This window comes from Mustelus asterias, chromosome 17 (genome assembly GCF_964213995.1).
Source record: "Mustelus asterias chromosome 17, sMusAst1.hap1.1, whole genome shotgun sequence".
NCBI lineage: Eukaryota > Metazoa > Chordata > Chondrichthyes > Carcharhiniformes > Triakidae > Mustelus > Mustelus asterias.
Window position 1 is genome coordinate 82337558 of NC_135817.1, and position 21018 is coordinate 82358575.

At 45.0% G+C, this 21018-nt stretch overlaps 1 protein-coding gene across 1 annotated transcript in view; it reads left to right on the forward strand.

Moving 5' to 3' along the window:
* The window catches only part of ncam2a (neural cell adhesion molecule 2a), a 543279-nt gene that overhangs the window by 187404 nt on the left and 334857 nt on the right, over positions 1-21018 (forward strand). Inside the window, exon 14 of the mRNA XM_078231910.1 lies at positions 6091-6248. Within this exon, the coding sequence (XP_078088036.1) occupies positions 6091-6248 (158 nt within the window). The remainder of the gene's footprint in view (positions 1-6090; positions 6249-21018) is intronic.

A 21018-nucleotide genomic window follows, 5' to 3' on the forward strand; every position in this document is an offset into this window, starting at 1 on the left:
TGAACCCGTCCAAGTTTTTCTTAAATGTTAAAAGTGACCCCGCATTTACCACTTTATCCGGCAGCCCATTCCACACTCCCACCACTCTCTGCGTGAAGAAGCCCCCCCTAATATTCCCTTTAAACTTTTCTCCTTTCACCCTTAACCCATGCCCTCTGGTTTTTTTCTCCCCGAGCCTCAGCGGAAAAAGCCTGCTTGCATTCACTCTATCTATACCCATCAAAATCTTATACACCTCTATCAAATCTCCCCTCAATCTTCTACGCTCCAGGGAATAAAGTCCCAACCTATTCAATCTCTCTCTGTAACTCAGCTTCTCAAGTCCCGGCAACATCCTTGTGAACCTTCTCTGCACTCTTTCAATCTTATTTACATCCTTCCTGTAACTAGGTGACCAAAACTGTACACAATACTCCAAATTCGGCCTCACCAATGCCTTATATAACCTTACCATAAGACTCCAACTTTTGTACTCGATACTCCGATTTATAAAGGCCAATGTACCCAAGGCACTCTTTACGACCCTATCCACCTGTGACGTCACTTTTAGGGAACTCTGTACCTGTATTCCCAGATCCCTCTGTTCAACTGCACTCTTCAGAGTCCTACCATTTACCCTGTACGTTCTTCTTTGGTTTGTCCTTCCAAAGTGCAATATCTCACACTTGTCTGCGTTAAATTCCATTTGCCATTTTTCAGCCCATTTTTCGAGTTGGTCCAAATCTCTCTGCAAGCTTTGAAAATCTTCCTCACTGTCCACTACACCTCCAATCTTTGTATCATCAGCAAACTTGCTGATCCAATTTACCACATTATCATCCAGATCATTGATGTAGATGACAAACAACAATGGACCCAACACCGATCCCTGCGGCACACCACTAGTCACAAGCCTCCACTCAGAGAAGCAATCCTCCACAACCACTCTCTGGCTTCTTCCATTGAGCCAGTGTCTTATCCAATTTACTACCTCCCCATGTATACCCAGCGACTGAACCTTCCTAACTAACCTCCTATGAGGGACCTTGTCAAAGGCCTTGCTGAAATCCAGGTAGACAACATCCACCGCCTTCCCTTCATCCACTTTCCTGGTAACCTCCTCGAAAAACTCTAATAGATTGGTCAAACATGACCTAACACGCACAAAGCCATGTCGACTCTCCCTCATAAGTCCCTGTCTATCCAAATATTTGTAGATCCTATCCCTTATCACACCTTCCAATAACTTGCCCACCACCGACGTCAAGCTTACTGGCCGATAATTTCCCGGATTTCTTTTGGAACCTTTTTTAAACAACGGAACAACATGAGCCACCCTCCAATCATCCGGCACCTCCCCCGTGAATACTGACATTTTAAATATGTCTGCCAGGGCCCCTGCAAGTTCAACACTAACTTCCCTCAAGGTCCGTGGGAATACCCTGTCCGGTCCTGGGGATTTATCCACTCTGATTTGCCTCAAGACAGCGAGCACCTCCTCCCCTTTAATCTGTAACGGTTCCATGGCCTCCCTACCAGTTTGCCCTATTTCCGTAGACTCCATGCCCGTTTCCTCAGTAAATACGGATGCACAAACCCATTTAGTATCTCCCCCATCTCTTTTGGTTCCATACACAGTCTACCACTCTGGTCTTCAAGAGGACCAATTTTATCCCTCACTATCCTTTTGCTCCTAACATACCTATAGAAGCTCAAATCAGCCATGATCTTATTAGATGGCAGAGCAGGTGCAAGGAGCTGAATGGCCTACTTTTTGTATGTTTGTAATATTTTCATTCATATCATAATTGACAATTCATAATTGATTTGATTTAATAACTAATTAATTCATTTAGTTATTTATAATCATAATGTTCGTTGCTACGTCCAACTGAGTGGAATTGCCCTCACCAATTCCACCCTTACCTATCCAATTGTAGCCAGATTTTAATGTTCCCTTCTAACACAAACTTTATTCCTTGGCTGCGAATTCCATCCCCATCCTCACTGCAGTCACTGGGTGAAGTGAGATGTAATGTCCTACCCATGTCAGGGGTTGTGGGTTTTACACAGAAAGAAAAGAATGTTATTTGCACTCATAGATTCAAACTAACACACCATAGGTTTTATTGAAGAGCTGCTCTCTGCTCTGTATCAAAATATAAAACTGAAAGTAAAACAGCAGCCTGAGCACGCATCCTAATGACATCATCAATACATCTTGTGATCAGCTCATAAAGCAACCTGCATCCTTTAAAAATATATAACTTATTTAGAAACATAGAAACTAGGAGCAGGGGTCGGCCATTCGATCCTTCGAGCCTGCTCCACCATTCATTTTGATCCTAGCTGATCATCAATTTCAAAATCCTGATTCCCCCACTTCCTCCCATATCCCTTGATCCCTTTAGCCCCAAGAGCTAGATCTAATTTCTTCTTGAAATCAGACAACATTTTGGCCTCAACTACATTTTGTGGTAGTGAATTCCACACATTCACCATCCTCTGGGTGAAGTAATTTCTCCTCACCTCAGTTCTAAAACGTTTACCCCTCATCCTCAAACTATGACCCCTTGTTCTGGACTCCCCCACCATCGGGAACATTCTTTCTGAATCTACCCTGTCTAACCCTGTGAGAATTTTATAAGTTTCTATGAGATCCTCCCTCACTCTTCTAAACTCCAGTGAATACAATGCTAACCGACTTAATCTCTCCTCATATGACAGACCTGCCATCCCAGGAATCAGCCTGGTAAACCTTTGCTGTACTCCCTCTGTAGCAAGGACATCCTTCCTCAGATAAGGACAATATTTGATTCATATTGCGCCCCAACCCTCCAAACCCTCCTCCACCACCTCCAGCTGTGACAATTCCAGGGGAGGTGATGGCCTTGTGGTATTATCGCTATTAATCCAGAAACCCAGATAATCTTTGGGGACCCGGGTTCAAATCCCATCACGGCAGATGGTGGAATTCGAATTCAATAAAAATTATCCGGAATTAAGAATCTACTGATGACCATGAAGCCATTGTCGATTGTTAGAAAAATTCATCTGGTTCACTAATGTCCTTTAGGGAAGGAAATCTGCCATCCTTACGTGGTCTGGCCTACTTGTCCCTCCAGATCCATGGCAATGTGGTTGACTCTCAACTGCCCTCTGTGCAAGAGCAACTAGGGATGGGCAATAAATGCTGGCCAGCCAGCGATGCCCATGTCCCACAAATGAAATAAACCCTCTGGTTGGCCTCCCACTCTACACTCTCTCTAACACACTTGTGTGTGTTCATAACTCTGCTGGCTGTAATCTAACTCTGTTTGCTTGCTCACCTACAGTAACTCACAGACCATCAACATCCTCAGCTTAATCTTCCTGTGTTTTGGTTTCAACGTTGGATTTCCCAACGTTGGTTCTCCAGTGCTACGATCTTTGAAGATCTCTATGTGAATTCAACTATAGTCTCATGCAAAATAAAGGCAAAATCCAGCTCTGATGAAGGGTCACCCAGACTTGAAATGTTGGCAAACATCATAATATACCTTGGAGTTTCTGCACACATGTTGCCAGACCTGCTGAGATTTTCCAGCACTTTCTTTTTTTGAATAGTCTTATGCACCTTCACTCCATCATTGGCAGCCATGCCTTAGCTTCCTAGGTCCCGAAGCTCTAGAACTTCCCCACTCGTAGAATCATAGAATCCCTACAGTACAGAAGGAGGCCATTTGGCCCATCGAGTCTGCACCAACCACAATCCCACCCAGGCCCCACACATCCACGCTGCTAATCCCCTGACACTAAGGTCAATTTAACATGGCCAATCAACTTAATCCACACATCTTTGGAACGTGAGAGGAAACTGGAGCACCCGAAGGAAACCCACGCAGACACAGGGAGAAAGTGCAAACTCCAAGCAGACAGTGACCCGAGGCTGGAATTGAACCTGGGTCCCTGGCGCTGTGAGGCAGCAGTGCTAACCACTGTGCCACAATGCCCCCACTCAAAATGTCTCCCTTCCCTCTCCTGTCCCCCCCTTTCATGTCATCCATAAAACTTAGCTCTTTGACCAAGCTTACTCAGATACCCCTCTGAACATTTCATTCTTGGCTTGGTGTCAGGTTTTGTCCAATTACACTCTTGTGAAGCGCCTTTGGGTGTTTTTTTCCTCTCTATTAAAAAGTTGCCATACAAATGCAAGTTGCCGTTGTTGTCAAACATTTTAAAGAGGACCTTGTCTGAAAACAGTTAATCCTTTTGTTAAAGTGGAAAAGGAAGTTTACGTGAACAGATTGTTGTGTTCCAAATGCATAGAGCAATTTCAGCCTTTATTTGTGTAGATTACCCCCTTTAGCGATAGCACAAAGTGCCTGTCACTGGCTGCATTGTGCCTGTAAAGTGTAGCTTGTGAACAAAAAAAAAACCAACCCCAGGCTGTTTCTGAGCAATCGTCTGAAAGCATGTAATAAAAAAAGACAAAAGGAAAATTGCGAAAATGCTGGAAAATTGAAATAAAGATGCAAAGTGTCAGAAATGAAGTGACAAGTTGTTCAACATCCGTGGCTGATGAAGAATCACATGTTTCTTTGCTCTTTCAGATGCTGATTGGGTTGTGTTATGTTGCTAGAAGATTTTGTGTCTTTATTTAACTGAGGTGATCCCATGACTGAGGCATGCAGAGGTCTGGGGAAAAGGTGGGGTGTTAACTGCAGAGAGAGATATAAACTGAATGACACAGGATGAATCCATTGATGCCTGTTTGGGACCAGATCAGAAACTCCAAGCTATATTATGACATTAGCCTAGACCCCAACTTTTTTTTGATTTTGGCATTAGGGTGAGCATAAGGTGTTTTGCCACAGGTATGATTCGATTGGCCCACTAGGAAGCTTTTATTAAAACAAACTTTATTCAACAACACGGTTAAAATATAACAAAAAGAATTGGAATCACTGTTACCAATTGAAATGCTTAAACATGACAAGTTACAATTTTTAACGGCTAACTATCTCTGTTGTTCCAACTTAAGCAATATCCCCATAGACATACATCCTTCTTCAGAACCAGTTTGCATCAAAAACAACTATGCTCACATGGAAGCTAGATTTCCAGCCTTTGAACACCCCTGGACAGAGGTCCAGAAAGACACCTGTCTTCTGACCCCCATGCAACAGTCTCCAGAGAAAGATCTAACTTCAAACCATAGAACCTCAGAAAAGGAGACTCGTTGGGCCAAATGACCTTCTTTCGTACTGTAAGCATTCTATGACTTCCTAGCAGATCACAGCCTCTAAATCCAGAAAGAGAAAGAGCTACTTCTCTCTACAGCCCTCAAACAGCAACTCCAAAGAAAAATCAATTTTTAAGCAGCAGAAACCCACAGAAAGTAAAAGAGTGACTGCTCTGTCCAAATTCAATCTTCAACAGCCAAGTTATTATCTCTCTGTAAGCCTAGCTCCACCCAGTCACATGACTTCTCTTGTCAATCAACCTAATCAAGTCCTACTCTGAATAACCCCTGGGGAATAATAAAATGATGTGGAGATGCCGGCGTTGGACTGGGGTAAACACAGTAAGAAGTTTAACAACACCAGGTTAAAGTCCAACAGGTTTATTTGGTAGCAAAAGCTAACAACACCAGGTTAAACCTGTTGGACTTTAACCTGGTGTTGTTAAACTTCTTACTGTGTTTACCCCAGTCCAACGCCGGCATCTCCACATCATGACTACCATAGACACCGCAAACTGCCGGCTCCAGTGTGGCTTTTGCTACCAAATAAACCTGTTGGACTTTAACCTGGTGTTGTTAAACTTCTTACTGAATAATAAAATAGCAAAACAGCATTAGACAAGATTAAAACACACATTCCAGCAATTAGGAGCAATTATGCTTCTGCAGCATCAACAGGGCTGCCGGCTACAGACAAAGCGACACCGGTTAATAGAACCAACTGCTAAAACAAATTCTGCACAAGAAACATGACACAAATACATTTGTTAAAGGCACAGTTTTGTCACATGCCCGAGAGTGAAGGCTTTGGTTGGAGAATACGGGAAGGTATGATGACACTTCCTTTAAATCCCGCAATCGTGAACTTTCACTCTTTCACCTTGCAGGAATGGGGGACTTATTGAAGAAGATGAAAAGTATTCACTGAAGACAAGCACAGAGCTGACGATAAGGAACATTGCCCGAGAGGACACTGGATCATACGTCTGCAGGGCAACAAACAAAGCAGGAAGCGTGGAAGAACAGTTATCTGTAAAAGTATTTGGTATGTTGCTCATTTGTACTATTGTATTGCTTACTGCTGATTAGAAAGATACTCCACATTGCCAGTAACATGTCTTCTTTCCTCCTCTGGCTTACTCTTCCTGCCCAGACAGAAGACTTGGCTCATGCTGAAGTATTATTCCGCAATTCACAGCTGCCCTCTACCTCTTTACCAGGTGCACAAAATGCCTTATGTTAGGTAACTGTTCAAATCCATTTCAAGGTGATGCGGAATAGCCATTGTAATTAAATTATACATTTTATGAAAGACTGAACAGTCTGGGTTCTGTCCTCTAGGAAAAAGTAGGCTGAAGGCTGACCTGATGGAAGTCTTTTAAATCATGAAAAGGTCTGTTGACCTCGGGCGGGATTTTCCGGCTTTGGGGTGAGCACAGCTGGAAAATCCCACCTGATGTTTCAACTTGCGGGGGAGTCCAAAACAAAGGACCATTGATGGAGAGATAATCAACATCCGAAGAAACAGCCTAAGAAGTAGAAATGGTCGAGAGCTTCAAATTTCTAGGTGTCCAGATCACCAACAACCTATCCTGGTCCCTCCATGCCGACACCATAGTTAAGAAAGCCCACCAACGCCTCTACTTTCTCAGAAGATGAAGGAAATTTGGCATGTCAGCTACGACTCTCACCAACTTTTACAGATGCATCATGGAAAGTATTCTTTCTGGTTGTATCACAGCTTGGTATGGCTCCTGCTCTGTCCAAGACCGCAAGAAACTACAAGGGACTGTAAACGAAGCCCAGTCCATCACGCAAACCAGCCTCCCACCCATAAACACTGTCTACACTTCCCGCTGCCTTAGAAAAGCAGCCAGCATAATCAAGGACCCCACGCACTCCAGACATTGTCTCTTCCACCTTCTTCCTTCGGGAAAAAGGTACAAAAGCCTGAGGTCACGTACCAACCGATTCAAGAACAGCTTCTTCCCTGCTGCCATCAGACTTTTGAATGGACCTACTTCACATTAAGTTGATCTTTCTCTACACCCTAGCTATGACTGTAACACTACATTGTGCACTCTCTCGTTTCCTTCTCTATGAACGGTTTGCTTTGACTGTATAGCGCGCAAGAAACAATACTTTTCATTGTATTCTAATACATGTGACAATAATAAATCAAATCAAATCAAATGTGTCATCGTGTCACTGCATGGAGAATAAGCGATGTGCCTGCTGTCTATGAGGAGGCTAGAATATTTCGTCAAGACATCACCATGCTGCCGGTCACTGTCGGATACCGGAATCCTTCCGAATGTTGAAACATTTGGAAAAACTCCCAGCTTTGGAATTGCACAATTTGAAGTTTTTCCATGGAACATCCAAAGCCAATGGAGTGTGAAGCAACTTAAGCAATAAAGTGTCATACCATTGCCTACATTTGATCTGGGCTTATTGACAATTCAGACATGTTACAGACGTTTGCAAATACAATGCAAAACTCTAATAGTTTCCATCAAAAAAAGCTAGGCGGTGTAATCGATCTATTCATCTGGTGGCGCCCATTGTGGGTTTAGAATGTTTCGACACGTGAACTGTCAAATCCAAAACATTTTTACCCGGGACATATTTCTGTGGATGTGACACAGCTAAATTACTTTCTACCATTGATTCAATCATCCACTTGGATCATAAGACATAGGAGCAGAATTAGGCCACTCAGCCCATCGAGTCTGCTCCGCCATTCAATCATGGATGATTTTTTTTCTCATCCTCATTCTCCTGCCTTTTCCCCATAACCCCTGATCCCCTTATTAATAAAGAACCTATCTATCTCTGTCTTAAAGACACTCAATGACCTGGCCTCCACAGCCTTCTGCGGCAAAGAGTTCCACAGATTCACCACTCTCTGGCTGAAGAAATTCCTCCTCATCTTTGTTTTAAACGATCGTCCCTTTAGCCTGAGGTTGTGCCCTCTGGTTCTAGATTTTCCTACTAGTGGAAACATCCTCTCCACGTCCACTCTATTCAGGCCTCGCAGTATCCTGGAAGTTTCAATAAGATCCCCCCCTCATCCTTCTAAATTCCAACGAGTACAGATCCAGAGTCCTCAACCGTTCCTCATACAACAAGCTCTTCATTCCAGGGATCATTCGTGTGAACCTCTTCTGGACCTTTTCCAAGGCCAGCAGATCTTTCCTTAGACGTGGGGTCCAAAACTGCTCACAACACTCCAAATGGGGTCTGACTCGAGCCTTATACAGCCTCAGAAGTACATCCCTGCTCTTGTATTCTAGCCCTCTCGACATGAATGCTAACATTGCATTTGCCATCCTAACTGCCGACTGAACCTGCACGTTAACCTTAAGAGAATCTTGAACAATGACTTAGAAGAAGCCTACAATTTTTATTTCAAGGTGAATATGCCTTGGGGAAAAAGAAAAAGACAGACTTGCATTTACATATCACTTTTCACAACCAGCAGACATCTCAAAGTGCTTCACAGTCACTGAAGTACTTTTTGAAGTATATATGCTGTTGTAAAGTAGGTAGCCAATTTGAATTTAGCGAACTCCCAGACTGATTAATGTCATAAAGACCCGGTAATCTGTATTTTTGTGCTGGCTGAGGGATGAATGTTGGCCAAGACATCGGTGCTAGGGCATTGGGGCAGCAGAGTAGCACAGTGGTTAGCACTGCTGCCTCACAGTGCCAGGGACCCGGGTTCAACTCTGGCCTTCGGTGACTGTCCGTGTGGAGTTTGCACATTCTCCCCGTGTCTGTGTAGGTTTCCTCCGGGTGCTCCGGTTTCCTCCCACTGTCCAAAGATGTGCAGCTTTGGTGGATTGGTCATGTTAAATTGTCCCTTAGTGTCCCAAGATGTGTAGGGCAAGATGGATTAGCCATGGTCAACGTGCAGGGTTATGGGGATAAGGCGGGGGAGAGGGCCTGAGTAAGATCCTCTGTCAGAGAGTCGGTGCAGACTTGATAGGCCAAATGGCCTCCTTCTGCATGATAACTTCCCTGCTCCCCTTCAATATAGCGCTATGGGATTTTAAAAATCCACTCAAGCGGGCAGACGGAACCTTGATTTGACATTTCATTTGAAAGATGGCATCGCCAACAATGCATTGTTCCCTCAGTAATGTGATGAAGTGTTAGCTTTGATTTTTGTACTAAAGCTCAGGGATAGGATTTGAACCTGGAGCTCGTCATTCATTTTCAGTTTAAAATCCTACCTATGGCATCAGTTGGACACTGTTGCTGAGTCTTTGGGTGGGGTTTTCCGGCCATACTCACTCCAAAATGGCCCCAAAAGCCCCAAACCTCGCCCCAAAAGCGGCACAGTGGTTAGCACCACTGCCTCACAGTGCCAGGGACTCAGGTTCAATTCCCGGCTTGGGTCACCGTCCGTGTGGAGTTTGCACGTTCTCCCAGTGTCCACGTGGGTTTCCTCCGGGTGCTCTGGTTTCCTCCCACACTCCAAAGACATGCTGGTTAGGTGGATTGGCCATGCTCAATTGCCCCTTAGTGTCACGGGAATTAGCTAGAGTAAATGCATGAGGATAGAGCCTTGGTGGAATTGTGGTCGGTGCAGACCCAATGGGCCGAATGTCCTCCTTCTGCACTGTAGGATTCTTTGATCTATGATCTATGAAAACTGGAAAATCCTGCCCGAGGTCAACAAACCTTTGCATGGTCCGTGTCCGGCCCGCTACGATTCCATGACGGGTGGGAGGGGAAAATTCCGCCCTTTGATTCCTTGTTTGCAGACATTTTTGAGGATAATTTGGAGAGGTGGTGCTTTCAGATCTGGCTCCAGAGTTCACAGGATCAGCACAGTAATGGAATGGGAGGGAGTTTCAGAGAATTATCCCCCAGTCTAGTGCATTGGGTGTGGAGGCTGGCAAGAGGTGAGGTTAGGGAAGTTGGTCTCACTGCTCCTCATGAGGCAGTGGTGAACTGATAGGTGAATGCCAAGAGAGGCATGAAGGAAATCTGTGGGTTTCTCCAAGAGGGATTCAATCCTGAAATGCAATTTTCGAGACGCAATAGGGGGTGGCACAGCGGTTAGCACTGCTGTTTCACAGCACCAGGGACCCAGTTCGATTCCCAGCTTGGGCCACTGCCTGTGTGGAATTTGCATGTTCTCCCCATGTCTGCGTGGGTTTCCTCCGGGTGCTCTGGTTTCCTCCCACAGTCCGAAAGACGTGCTGGTTAGGTGCATTGACCCGAACAGGCGCCAAACTGTGGCGACTAGGGGAATTTCACAGTTAACTTCATTGCAGTGTTAATGTAAGCCTTACTTGTGACTAATAAATAAACTTTTACTTTTACTTTACAATAGAGCATAAATATTCTAAACCCTCAGACCATGACACACGAGAGAGAAACCATTTAAAGTATAAGGTATTCTAAGTGCACATGTTACAACAGTAGAATCCAGGACACAATTGAAATGCAGTCCCCAGTACTTACACTAGCTACACTTGTCCAGACCAGCTAAATCGAGAGGATGGCACTTCCTATTTATCATTACCAGAGATGTCAATTACAACGCTGCTCCTTGAAACGTACTAAGCACTTCAGTTATTTAGCACAGTTTGATAGCTGTACCGACTGATTTAAAGGCTTGACTGATTTCAGGCCAAGCCAGATCTTGGGGCAGTTTCATTGACAGTGGCAGAAACTGCGGGAGACAGGCAGAAAGTGGAGACTTGAGGGAGCATTAATCAGCTGATTGGAGCTGTCCAGAATCTCCAATCTCTGCCTGGCTCCTGCAGTCGCTAACAGTGCGAGCAGCTGACAGAAACTGCTGAAGTCTCTATCAGCTGTTCACATTGAGTTTTGAGAAAATGCACCAAAGCCATGGATGGAATTCCATGGCCACTCACAGCCTGTCGCTACTGCCAGCGACAATGGATAATTTGGGACTCAGCCAGATCTCCGTTCACTGCAGTGGGACCGGAAAATCCCAGCCTCGAGTGAGGTCAGAGAATTCAACCCCACATGTCCCAGTTTACCAATTCCCTTCAGAGAGTTTTGAGAGTTGTTTTCGTGCATTGTACAAGTTTTTGGGGTGTTCTGTGAGCCTTTACTCACTTAATTTTAATTTGACCCTTTGACATTCTGACCATTCAGGCCACTCACCTGATGAAGGAGCAACGCTCCGAAAGCTTGTCCTTCCAAATAAACCTGTTGGTCTTTAACCTGGTGTTGTGAGACTACTTACTGTGCCCACCCCAGTCCAACGCCGGCATCTCCACGTCATAGTCTCCGATTGGTTTAGGTGGCGCATGCTCAGTCTTTGATTGGTTCAGGCAGTACATGATCAGTCTCTGATTGGTTTAGGTGGTGATTGCGCAGTCTCTGATTGGTTCAGGCAGTGCATGCTCAGTCTCTGATTGGTTCAAGTGGAGCATGCTTAGTCTCCGATTCACTTCTTAAGAGTGATGGTCAGCACAGATGTCACTTCCTGTTACCTCCTGACTGGACCCCTAACATGTCAATTACCTGTGAAAGCATCCTTATCATTCTCGTGTTTTTCTGTCATTACATTAGCTTTTATGACTTTCTGTGGAGATAACGGGATACCTTAGATAGTTTCTGTGTCCACTTATTTGAGATGAGAGAGCTTGTGCTGTCAGTGTACTTCTGGGCTCATCTTCCCAAGCGCCTGAATGATGTATGGGTGTTGATATTGCATGTTCTGTGGAATCGTCATCAAGACAGGTGCTTATCAGTATTTTGGCTGCAAGAGTTGCTTCAGTGTGGTGTGGATTTCCATATGACTGTCGGTACTTGGCATAAGTTAATTAAAAATAGGGGAGTACAACATGCACAAAACCTTAAAAACAACACAGACGCAGTGGTACGGTGGCACAGTGGTTAGCACTTCTGCCTCACAGCGCCAAGGAAGCAGGTTCAAATCCCGGCTTGGGTCACTGTCTGTGTAGAGCTTGCACGTTCTCCCTGTGTCTGCCTGGGTTTCCTCCGGATCCTCCGGATTCCTCCCACAATCCGAAAAACGTACTGGTTAGGTGGATTGGCCACACTAAATTCTCCCTCAGTGTACCCGGACAGGCACCAGAATGTGGTGACGAGGGGATTTTCACAGTAACTTCATTGCAGTGTTAATGTAAGCCTACTTGTGACACTAATAAATAAACTTTACTTTAATTAACCATAAAGCCTACACAAGGCATCAATAAAGTCCATGCAGGAAGATCATGGGCAGAATTTGCCCAACCTGCCTGTGGTGGCAAGTGGGTGCGGTGAATCTGGTGGGAGCCAAAATGTCGGAAACTTGCCAGTGTAAAATTACGTGGCAGTTCACCCAACGGCGGGTCGGTTATCCTGCTGGCTGGTGGCGTGAATGCTATTTGCATTCATTTGCATCTCATGAATGCTCATTAAAATAGCTGTTTGACCGTATCCCATCAGGACTTGCAGTCTTGCTCCAATTCAGCCGGGAATCACATTGGCATCAAACCCAGTTGATGAAGTTTGGTGGTGTGCACAAAACAGTCCTCAGTTTGTCAGAGATTTTCAGGTGGGTGTAACGTTGCCAGAGTGCTGCACTGTTCCTGGTGCGCTGAACACCATTCTGCCGGGGCAGACCGGCTCGCTGCCCCTCACCTCCATTTTGAGTTGGTCTTCATGGACAGCACTGCAGTGTTTGAACCACAGACCCTCCTGGTCACCATTTTGGATCCGTACTGCACCTACGGTTGGGGATACAGTGGTCTCCTTCCCCCTCTGGTGCGACACACTAGTGTCCATCTGCACAGCACTGTTCTGTGGAACTCATGCAGCCACCGTAACGAAGGTCCAAAGTTCGATGACGGGTGCAGTGTGAGGTTTTGATTGGATTTGATTTATTATTGTCACACGTACTGAGATACAGTGAAAAGTACTGTTTCTTGCGCTCTACACAGACAAAACATACCATTCATAGAGTACATAGGGGAGAAGGAAAGGAGAGGGTGCAGAGTATAATGTTGCAATCACAAATAGGGTGAAGAGAAAGATCAGCTTATTATGTGATAGGTCCATTCAAAACTCTGAAGACAGCAGTTCTTGAGCAGTTGGTATGTGTCCTCAGACTTTTGTATCTTTTTCCCGACGGAAGAAGGTGGAAGAGAGTATGTCCTGGATGCGTGGTGTCCTTGATTGTGCTGGCTGCTTTGCTGAGGCAGCGGGAAGTAAAGACGGAGTCAATGGATGGGAGGCTGATTTGCGTGATGGACTGGGCTTCGTTCATGACCCTTTGTAGTTTCTTGTGGTCTTGGGCAGAGCGGGAGCCATACCAAGCTGTGATACAACCAGAAAGAATGCTTTCTATGGTACATCTGTAAAAGTTGGTGAGAGTCGTTGCAAATGCCAAATTTCCTTAGACTCCTGAGAAAGTAGAGGCGTTGGTGGGCTTTCTTAACTATAGTGTCGGCATGGGGGGACCAGGACAGGTTGTTGGTGATCTGGGCACCAAGAAACTTGAAGCTCTCGACTCTTTCTACTTTGCCCCCATTGATGTAGACAGGGGCATGTCCCCTGAAGTCAATGATGATCTCCTCCATTATGTTGACATTGAGGGAGGGATTATTGTCATTGCACCAGTTCACCAGATTCTCTATCTCTTTCCTGGACTCCATCTCATCATTGTTTGAGATCCGACCCACTACGGTGGTGTCATCAAACTTGAAAACCGAGTTGGAGGGGAATTTGGCTGCACAGTCATAGGTTACCATAGTCACAGTCACACCACATTGTTCACTGGAAGGGAATGTATAAAGGCCCAGAATTGGCTTTTTTCCTCTGGGTTGCTGACATCTTGCACGTTCTGGTGTAGACAGGTGGGCTGGAGGGAGCACTGTAAGTGTGCTGGACTGGAATGTAAATATGGCACCAGGACTTTAAAACCCATCACCTGAGGGCAGAACGATGAATCAGCTGCTAGCCCACCAGGATTGTCAGAGGGAAACCTCATCCATGCATAATTAATGAGGTCCCAACCACTGAATCTGGTGCGGATTTTCGCCAAGTTGGCCATTGGACCAGTCACTGCCAGAGCCACCTGCCAAGTCTCAAAATGGGAGAATTCCACCCATCAAATGTGTTAAAACTGAGAGCAAGAACACTTGCAGAAAACAGCAGGATACATTCGACTGATGTGTGTTCATAAATAATATGAGCAAAAGAATGAGATGACTACAAGAACATAATTCTAAAACTTTCAGAGCCAAAGCAACACATCGGCTTGTTACATAATTTGAAAGAAAGTAATTGCTTCTTTGTTACTCCATCCTTAAAATTACAAAGCCAATGCTCAGAATGAACCGGCCAAACCCAAATCCATTCCTTTCTTGCTCCAAAAACTAAATTCAAATTCCAATTGAATTCAATTCATGGTCCCCACAAGAGAGACAAACGAGATCCAAGCTGACAAGAAGAGGCGTTGTACCCCATCCCGGGCTTGATCTGGCGGGTTGGCCTTCGCCAAAAGGCCGACAAACGATAAATATATATATTCTATAGATAAACGCATAATACAGTGGTTAGCACTGCTGCTCTGCTCTTTCTCCACAGATGCTGTCAGACCTGCTGAGATTTTCCAGCATTTTCTGTTTTTGTTATATATTTTATGTACTGCTTCTTTTGAAGGCAGTACAAATTAAAAGACTTGAGACTGAAGGCTTAAAACCTCACAGCTGTTCCCCTCACACAACAGGCCTTTAGAACTTAGGTAATGGGTGCAAAATTGATAAGTGTTAACGACTGGGGAGTGCACCGGTCCCAGACTCGGGCTTATTTCACCAAGACTGACTGGATAAAGAAATGACAGAGAAATGAACAGAAGGTTATGCCATTGGAGGGATAGGTGAAGAGAGGTGGGAAGGTGTCGAACATAAACACCAGCATCAACCAATTGGTCCTGTGGCCTTTATTGGTGCTATAGTCTGGGTATCTGTTGTGACATGCTGATGATCAAAAGTCTATGTATATAGTAGCAATGCTAATGAAACAGGCAGATACTTACTTTTGTGCAAAGTGAAATGTTTTAAAATGAGTTTACACTTTTTTTGCCTTTGCCAATTTCAACATCCTGTAAAAATTGGACCAAGTGGGGATACATTTCTTTTCTTTGGATCACATTTTGTCATTAATCATCAAGCATTCAGCTCTTCTCACATTCACTTTCGGAAAATCTGAATCTTGAAACGTTCACAGCTAACTCGAGTATTTTTAGATGTAAATTGATGGATTAAACTCAAACTGTCACTGAGGTTACAAATTGTACAGCTCTGAAAATGAGAAGCAGTTTAAAAGAAAAGTGTGCTAAACTGGGAATGGCAGTGTGTGCACATTCCAGAGGCCTGATCGTACGATCTGAAGAAATTCTACTGGGGAATTGGCTAATTAAAATTCAGCTATTTAAGTAAATCTCTATCAGTACTGGTGACCATGTGCCATCCTTACCTGGTCTGGCCTACATGTGGCAGCAATGTGGTTGACTCTTAACTGTTCTCTGGAATGGTAAAGCCAACTACAGTTGTACAAAAACACCACACACACTGCAGTGGTCCAAGAAGGTGGTTTGTCACCACTTTTTTAAGCGCAGTTAAGGATGTACAATAAGTGATTACCTTGCTCATGATGCTCGCATCCCCTGAATAAGCACAACAAAGAACACTCTGGGGAGGCAGTGGCGTAGTGGCACTGTCACTGGATTAGTAATCCAGAGACTGAGGAAATGCTCTGGGGACCCAGGTTCAAAGCAGCGATAGATAGATTCTTGAATCATAGAATCCTACAGTGCAGAAGGAGGCCAATTGGCCCATTGGGTCTGCACTGACCACAATCCCATCCAGACCCTATCCCCATAACCCCATGCATTTACCCTAGCTAGTCCCCCTGACACTAAGGGACAATTTACCATGGCCAATCCACCTAACCCGCACATCTTTGGAGTGTGGGAGGAAACTGGAGCACCCGGAGGAAACCCACGCAGACACGGGTAGAATATGCAAACCCCACACAGACAGTGACCCAAGCTGGGAATTGAACCCAGGTCCCTGGCATTGTGAGGCAGCAGTGCTAACCACTGTGCCACTGTGCCACCGTTCTTGATTGGTAAGGGGACCAAAGCTTACAGGGAAAAGGCGGGAGACTGGGGTTGAGAAACATATGAACATATCGACCATTGAATGGGATCATTCAGGCAGGATTTTTAAAAATTCATTCAATGGATGTGGGCATTGCTGGGTAGGCCAGCATTTGTTGCCCATCCCTAATTGCCCTTGAACTGAGTGGCTGGCTTGGAGACAAGTTTGACTTGTGCCCATCAATGTCGGCGGAGACCCTGGCTAACGGGTATGTAAAGAGAGGCCGTGTCTTTAGGATAATTGAATCCTGACACATGTCTCTCTCCAGCGTACATTCTCAAGAGGTTTGCTTTGATGTGTGTCGACACCTTTGGCTTTCAGTTAAATTACCTAAATTAAGTGAATTATTCAAAATCGGAGTGCATTAATAGTCTTAAGTCGTGACTGAGTTGGATAAAGAAACAAAAGTGGTATTCAAATTCTGAGACTATCAAAGAAAGCTTTTATCAATCTCTGCAGAAACACCTTCCTTTATCTTAGTTTTATATTGTGACAGTATAATTTTACTCCATGATTGGATTGTAACAGATTCAGCTTAGAAGAAGCTAACTGCAGTGGTGATATTGCCAAGTCTTGTAATTATATTTTAATGCTGGTTTATTGATGGTAGGCATAAATTATAACAACTTGAACAAATGTAGCCTCCCAAGGCACTTTACAGGTTCATTGTCAGACAAAACACTGAGCCACATAAGGACGGGGTGACCAGAGGTTTGGTCAAAGAGGAGATGGGGGTTGTAGAGAGCAACGGAGGGATTTAGAGAGGGAGTTCCAGAGCGCTCTCTGGAACTCATACTGTGTCCATGTGCAGAAAGAACTCAGCACCATCAAAGAATTTGTTTCATGGGCTGAACATGGTTGTTGTACCTGCCTACATAACAGCAGTGAGTGAACCTCAAAGCAATTCAATGTACGGGTGACATTCCTGGATGTATGTTAAGTGTACCTTAAGCTCAATTGAAGAGAGTAGGGAGGAGGCTTGTGTGGAGAACCCCCTTGACACAGAGCTGTTGAACCAAATGGACTACGTTTGACCATAAGACCATAAGATAAAGGAGAAGAATTAGGCCATTCGGTCCATCAAGTCTGCTCTGCTCATGGCTGATAAATTTCTCAACCCCATTCCCCCACCTTTTCCCCACAACCTTTGATTCAATCAAGAATCTATCTATCTCTGTCTTAAACATATTCAATGACCTGGCCTCCATAACCTCTGTGGTAATGAATTCCAGTGATTCAACACCCTCTTGGCTGAAGAAATTCCTCCTTATCTTGGTTGTAAAGGGTCATCCCTTTACTCTGAGGCTGTGCCCTCGGATCCTAGTCTCTCCTACTAATGGAAACATCTTCCCCACGTCCACTCTATCGAGGCCTTTTGGTGTTCTGTAAGTGTCAATGAGATCCCTCCTCATCTGCTAAACTCCAATTTTGTGTTGTAAAATGCTATGCATTTTGGCATAGGGCACCATAGAATGCAAGATTTTCTTTTAACCTGCTGCCCTGAACATGAGGCAACTGTATCTAGGGGTGGGAGTTCCAGAACACACCATCGCTAGGAATCTTGGACGGTCTTGCATGGTGGTGCCATACTATTCTGCAGGTTGATTTTCACTGCTTGAAGTTTCCTTTGATTTACGACCCTACTGTCCTTCAGAACTTGTCATTAAAGGAGGGCTGGATTTAATCATAAGGGCCTCGGTCCCTTAGGGTCAAGGCAGCTGAAGGCATTGCCACCAATGGCAGAGTGATTAGAATCAAGAATAAGTAAGACCAAAGTTGGAGGAACACAGAGGGATTTACGGGCTGTAGAGCTGGAGGAGGTTACAGAGATAGGGAGGGATGAGGTGTTGGAGGGAATTGAAATGAGGATTAAAAAATTCAAGGTCAACTCCTCTCAAATAATTCAGAATTATGTGAACCGAGGAAGGTATCTGAAGCCTATAATTTGCAGAGAACTGAGAGGCATTGTCAGCGGCAGCGCAATGTTACAGACCAGCAGAACCTTCATAAAAATAAGAAAAGGGAGTGTATCTGGCCCTTCAAGTCATCTCAGTCACAAAAATGATTGATTCAGGGTTGGATTCCATTGTTTATTTGGGCATCCCCTATGAGGTGTGGAACACTGTAAGAGGAGAACAATACGAAGAGAGGGAGAAAGAGATACCTGAATACATAAATACAAATATGTGAATCGGATGGGAATAGAGGGATATGGTCCTGGGAAGGGTAGGGGTTTTTAGTTCAGTAGGGGGCAGCATGGTCGGTGCAGGCTTGGAGGGCCGAAGGGCCTGTTCCTGTGCTGCAATTTTCTTTGTTCTTTGTTCTTTGAGAGCATGAAAAAGAGAGGACGGAGAGAGAGAAATATGAGGGAGGACGGAGCAAGTCAGAAAAGGGGAAGATGACTGAGAAAGAAAGAGAAGATGAAGAGAGAGAGAGATGACAAACATGGGAGAGACTATGGCGAGAGAAAGAAAAGGAGGATAAAGAGGGAAAGGACTGAAGAAAAAAAGAGAGAATGGAGAGAGAAAATGAGAAAAGGAAAGAGATAAAAGCAAAATACTGCAGATGCTGGAATCTGGAACAAAAACAGAAAATGCTGGAAAATCTCAGCAGGTCTGACAGCATCTGTGAGAGAGAATAGACATGATGTGGAGATGCCGGCGTTGGACTGGGGTAAACACAGTAAGAAGTTTAACAACACCAGGTTAAAGTCCAACAGGTTTATTTGGTAGCAAAAGCCACACAAGCTTTCGAGGCTCTGAGCCCCTTCTTCAGGTGAGTGGGAATTCTGTTCACAAACAGAACTTATAAGACACAGACTCAATTTACATGAATAATGGTTGGAATGCGAATACTTACAACTAATCCAGTCTTTAAGAAACAAAACAATGGGAGTGGAGAGAGCATCAAGACAGGCTAAAAAGATGTGTATTGTCTCCAGACAAGACAGCCAGTGAAACTCTGCAGGTCCACGCAACTGTGGGAGTTACAAATAGTGTGACATAAATTCTGATTCTAGGATCGCATGATAAAGACTCAGGAGGAAAAAAGCAGAAATATTTATGTGAAATAGTGTGACATAAACCCAATATCCCGGTTGAGGCCGTCCTTGTGTGTGCGGAACCTGGCTATCAGTTTCTGCTCCGCGACTCTGCGCTGTCGTGTGTCGCGAAGGCCGCCTTGGAGAACGCTTACCCGAATATCAGAGGCCGAATGCCCGTGACCGCTGAAGTGCTCCCCAACAGGAAGAGAACAGTCTTGCCTGGTGATTGTCGAGCGGTGTTCATTCATCCGTTGTCGCAGCGTCTGCATAGTTTCCCCAATGTACCATGCCTCGGGACATCCTTTCTTGCAGCGTATCAGGTAGACAACGTTGGCCGAGTTGCAAGAGTATGTACCGTGTACCTGGTGGATGGTGTTCTCACGTGAGATGATGGCATCTGTGTCGATGATCCGGCACGTCTTGCAGAGGTTGCTGTGGCAGGGTTGTGTGGTGTCTTGGTCACTGTTCTCCTGAAGGCTGGGTAGTTTGCTGCGGACAATGGTCTGTTTGAGGTTGTGCGGTTGTTTGAAGGCAAGAAGTGGGGGTGTGGGGATGGCCTTGGCGAGATGTTCGTCTTCATCAATGACATGTTGAAGGCTCCGGAGGAGATGCCGTAGCTTCTCCGCCTTCTTGCCTTCTTGCCTTCTTGCCTTCAAACAACCGCACAACCTCAAACAGACCATTGTCCGCAGCAAACTACCCAGCCTTCAGGAGAACAGTGACCAAGACACCACACAACCCTGCCACAGCAACCTCTGCAAGACGTGCCGGATCATCGACACAGATGCCATCATCTCACGTGAGAACACCATCCACCAGGTACACGGTACATACTCTTGCAACTCGGCCAACGTTGTCTACCTGATACGCTGCAAGAAAGGATGTCCCGAGGCATGGTACATTGGGGAAACTATGCAGACGCTGCGACAACGGATGAATGAACACCGCTCGACAATCACCAGGCAAGACTGTTCTCTTCCTGTTGGGGAGCACTTCAGCGGTCACGGGCATTCGGCCTCTGATATTCGGGTAAGCGTTCTCCAAGGCGGCCTTCGCGACACACGACAGCGCAGAGTCGCGGAGCAGAAACTGATAGCCAGGTTCCGCACACACAAGGACGGCCTCAACCGGGATATTGGGTTTATGTCACACTATTTCACATAAATATTTCTGCTTTTTTCCTCCTGAGTCTTTATCATGCGATCCTAGAATCAGAATTTATGTCACACTATTTGTAACTCCCACAGTTGCGTGGACCTGCAGAGTTTCACTGGCTGTCTTGTCTGGAGACAATACACATCTTTTTAGCCTGTCTTGATGCTCTCTCCACTCCCATTGTTTTGTTTCTTAAAGACTGGATTAGTTGTAAGTATTCGCATTCCAACCATTATTCATGTAAATTGAGTCTGTGTCTTATAAGTTCTGTTTGTGAACAGAATTCCCACTCACCTGAAGAAGGGGCTCAGAGCCTCGAAAGCTTGTGTGGCTTTTGCTACCAAATAAACCTGTTGGACTTTAACCTGGTGTTGTTAAACTTCTTACAGAGAGAATAGAGCCAATGTTTCGAGTCCAGATTACCCTTCAACAGAGCATGAAAGAGTTTTTTTTAA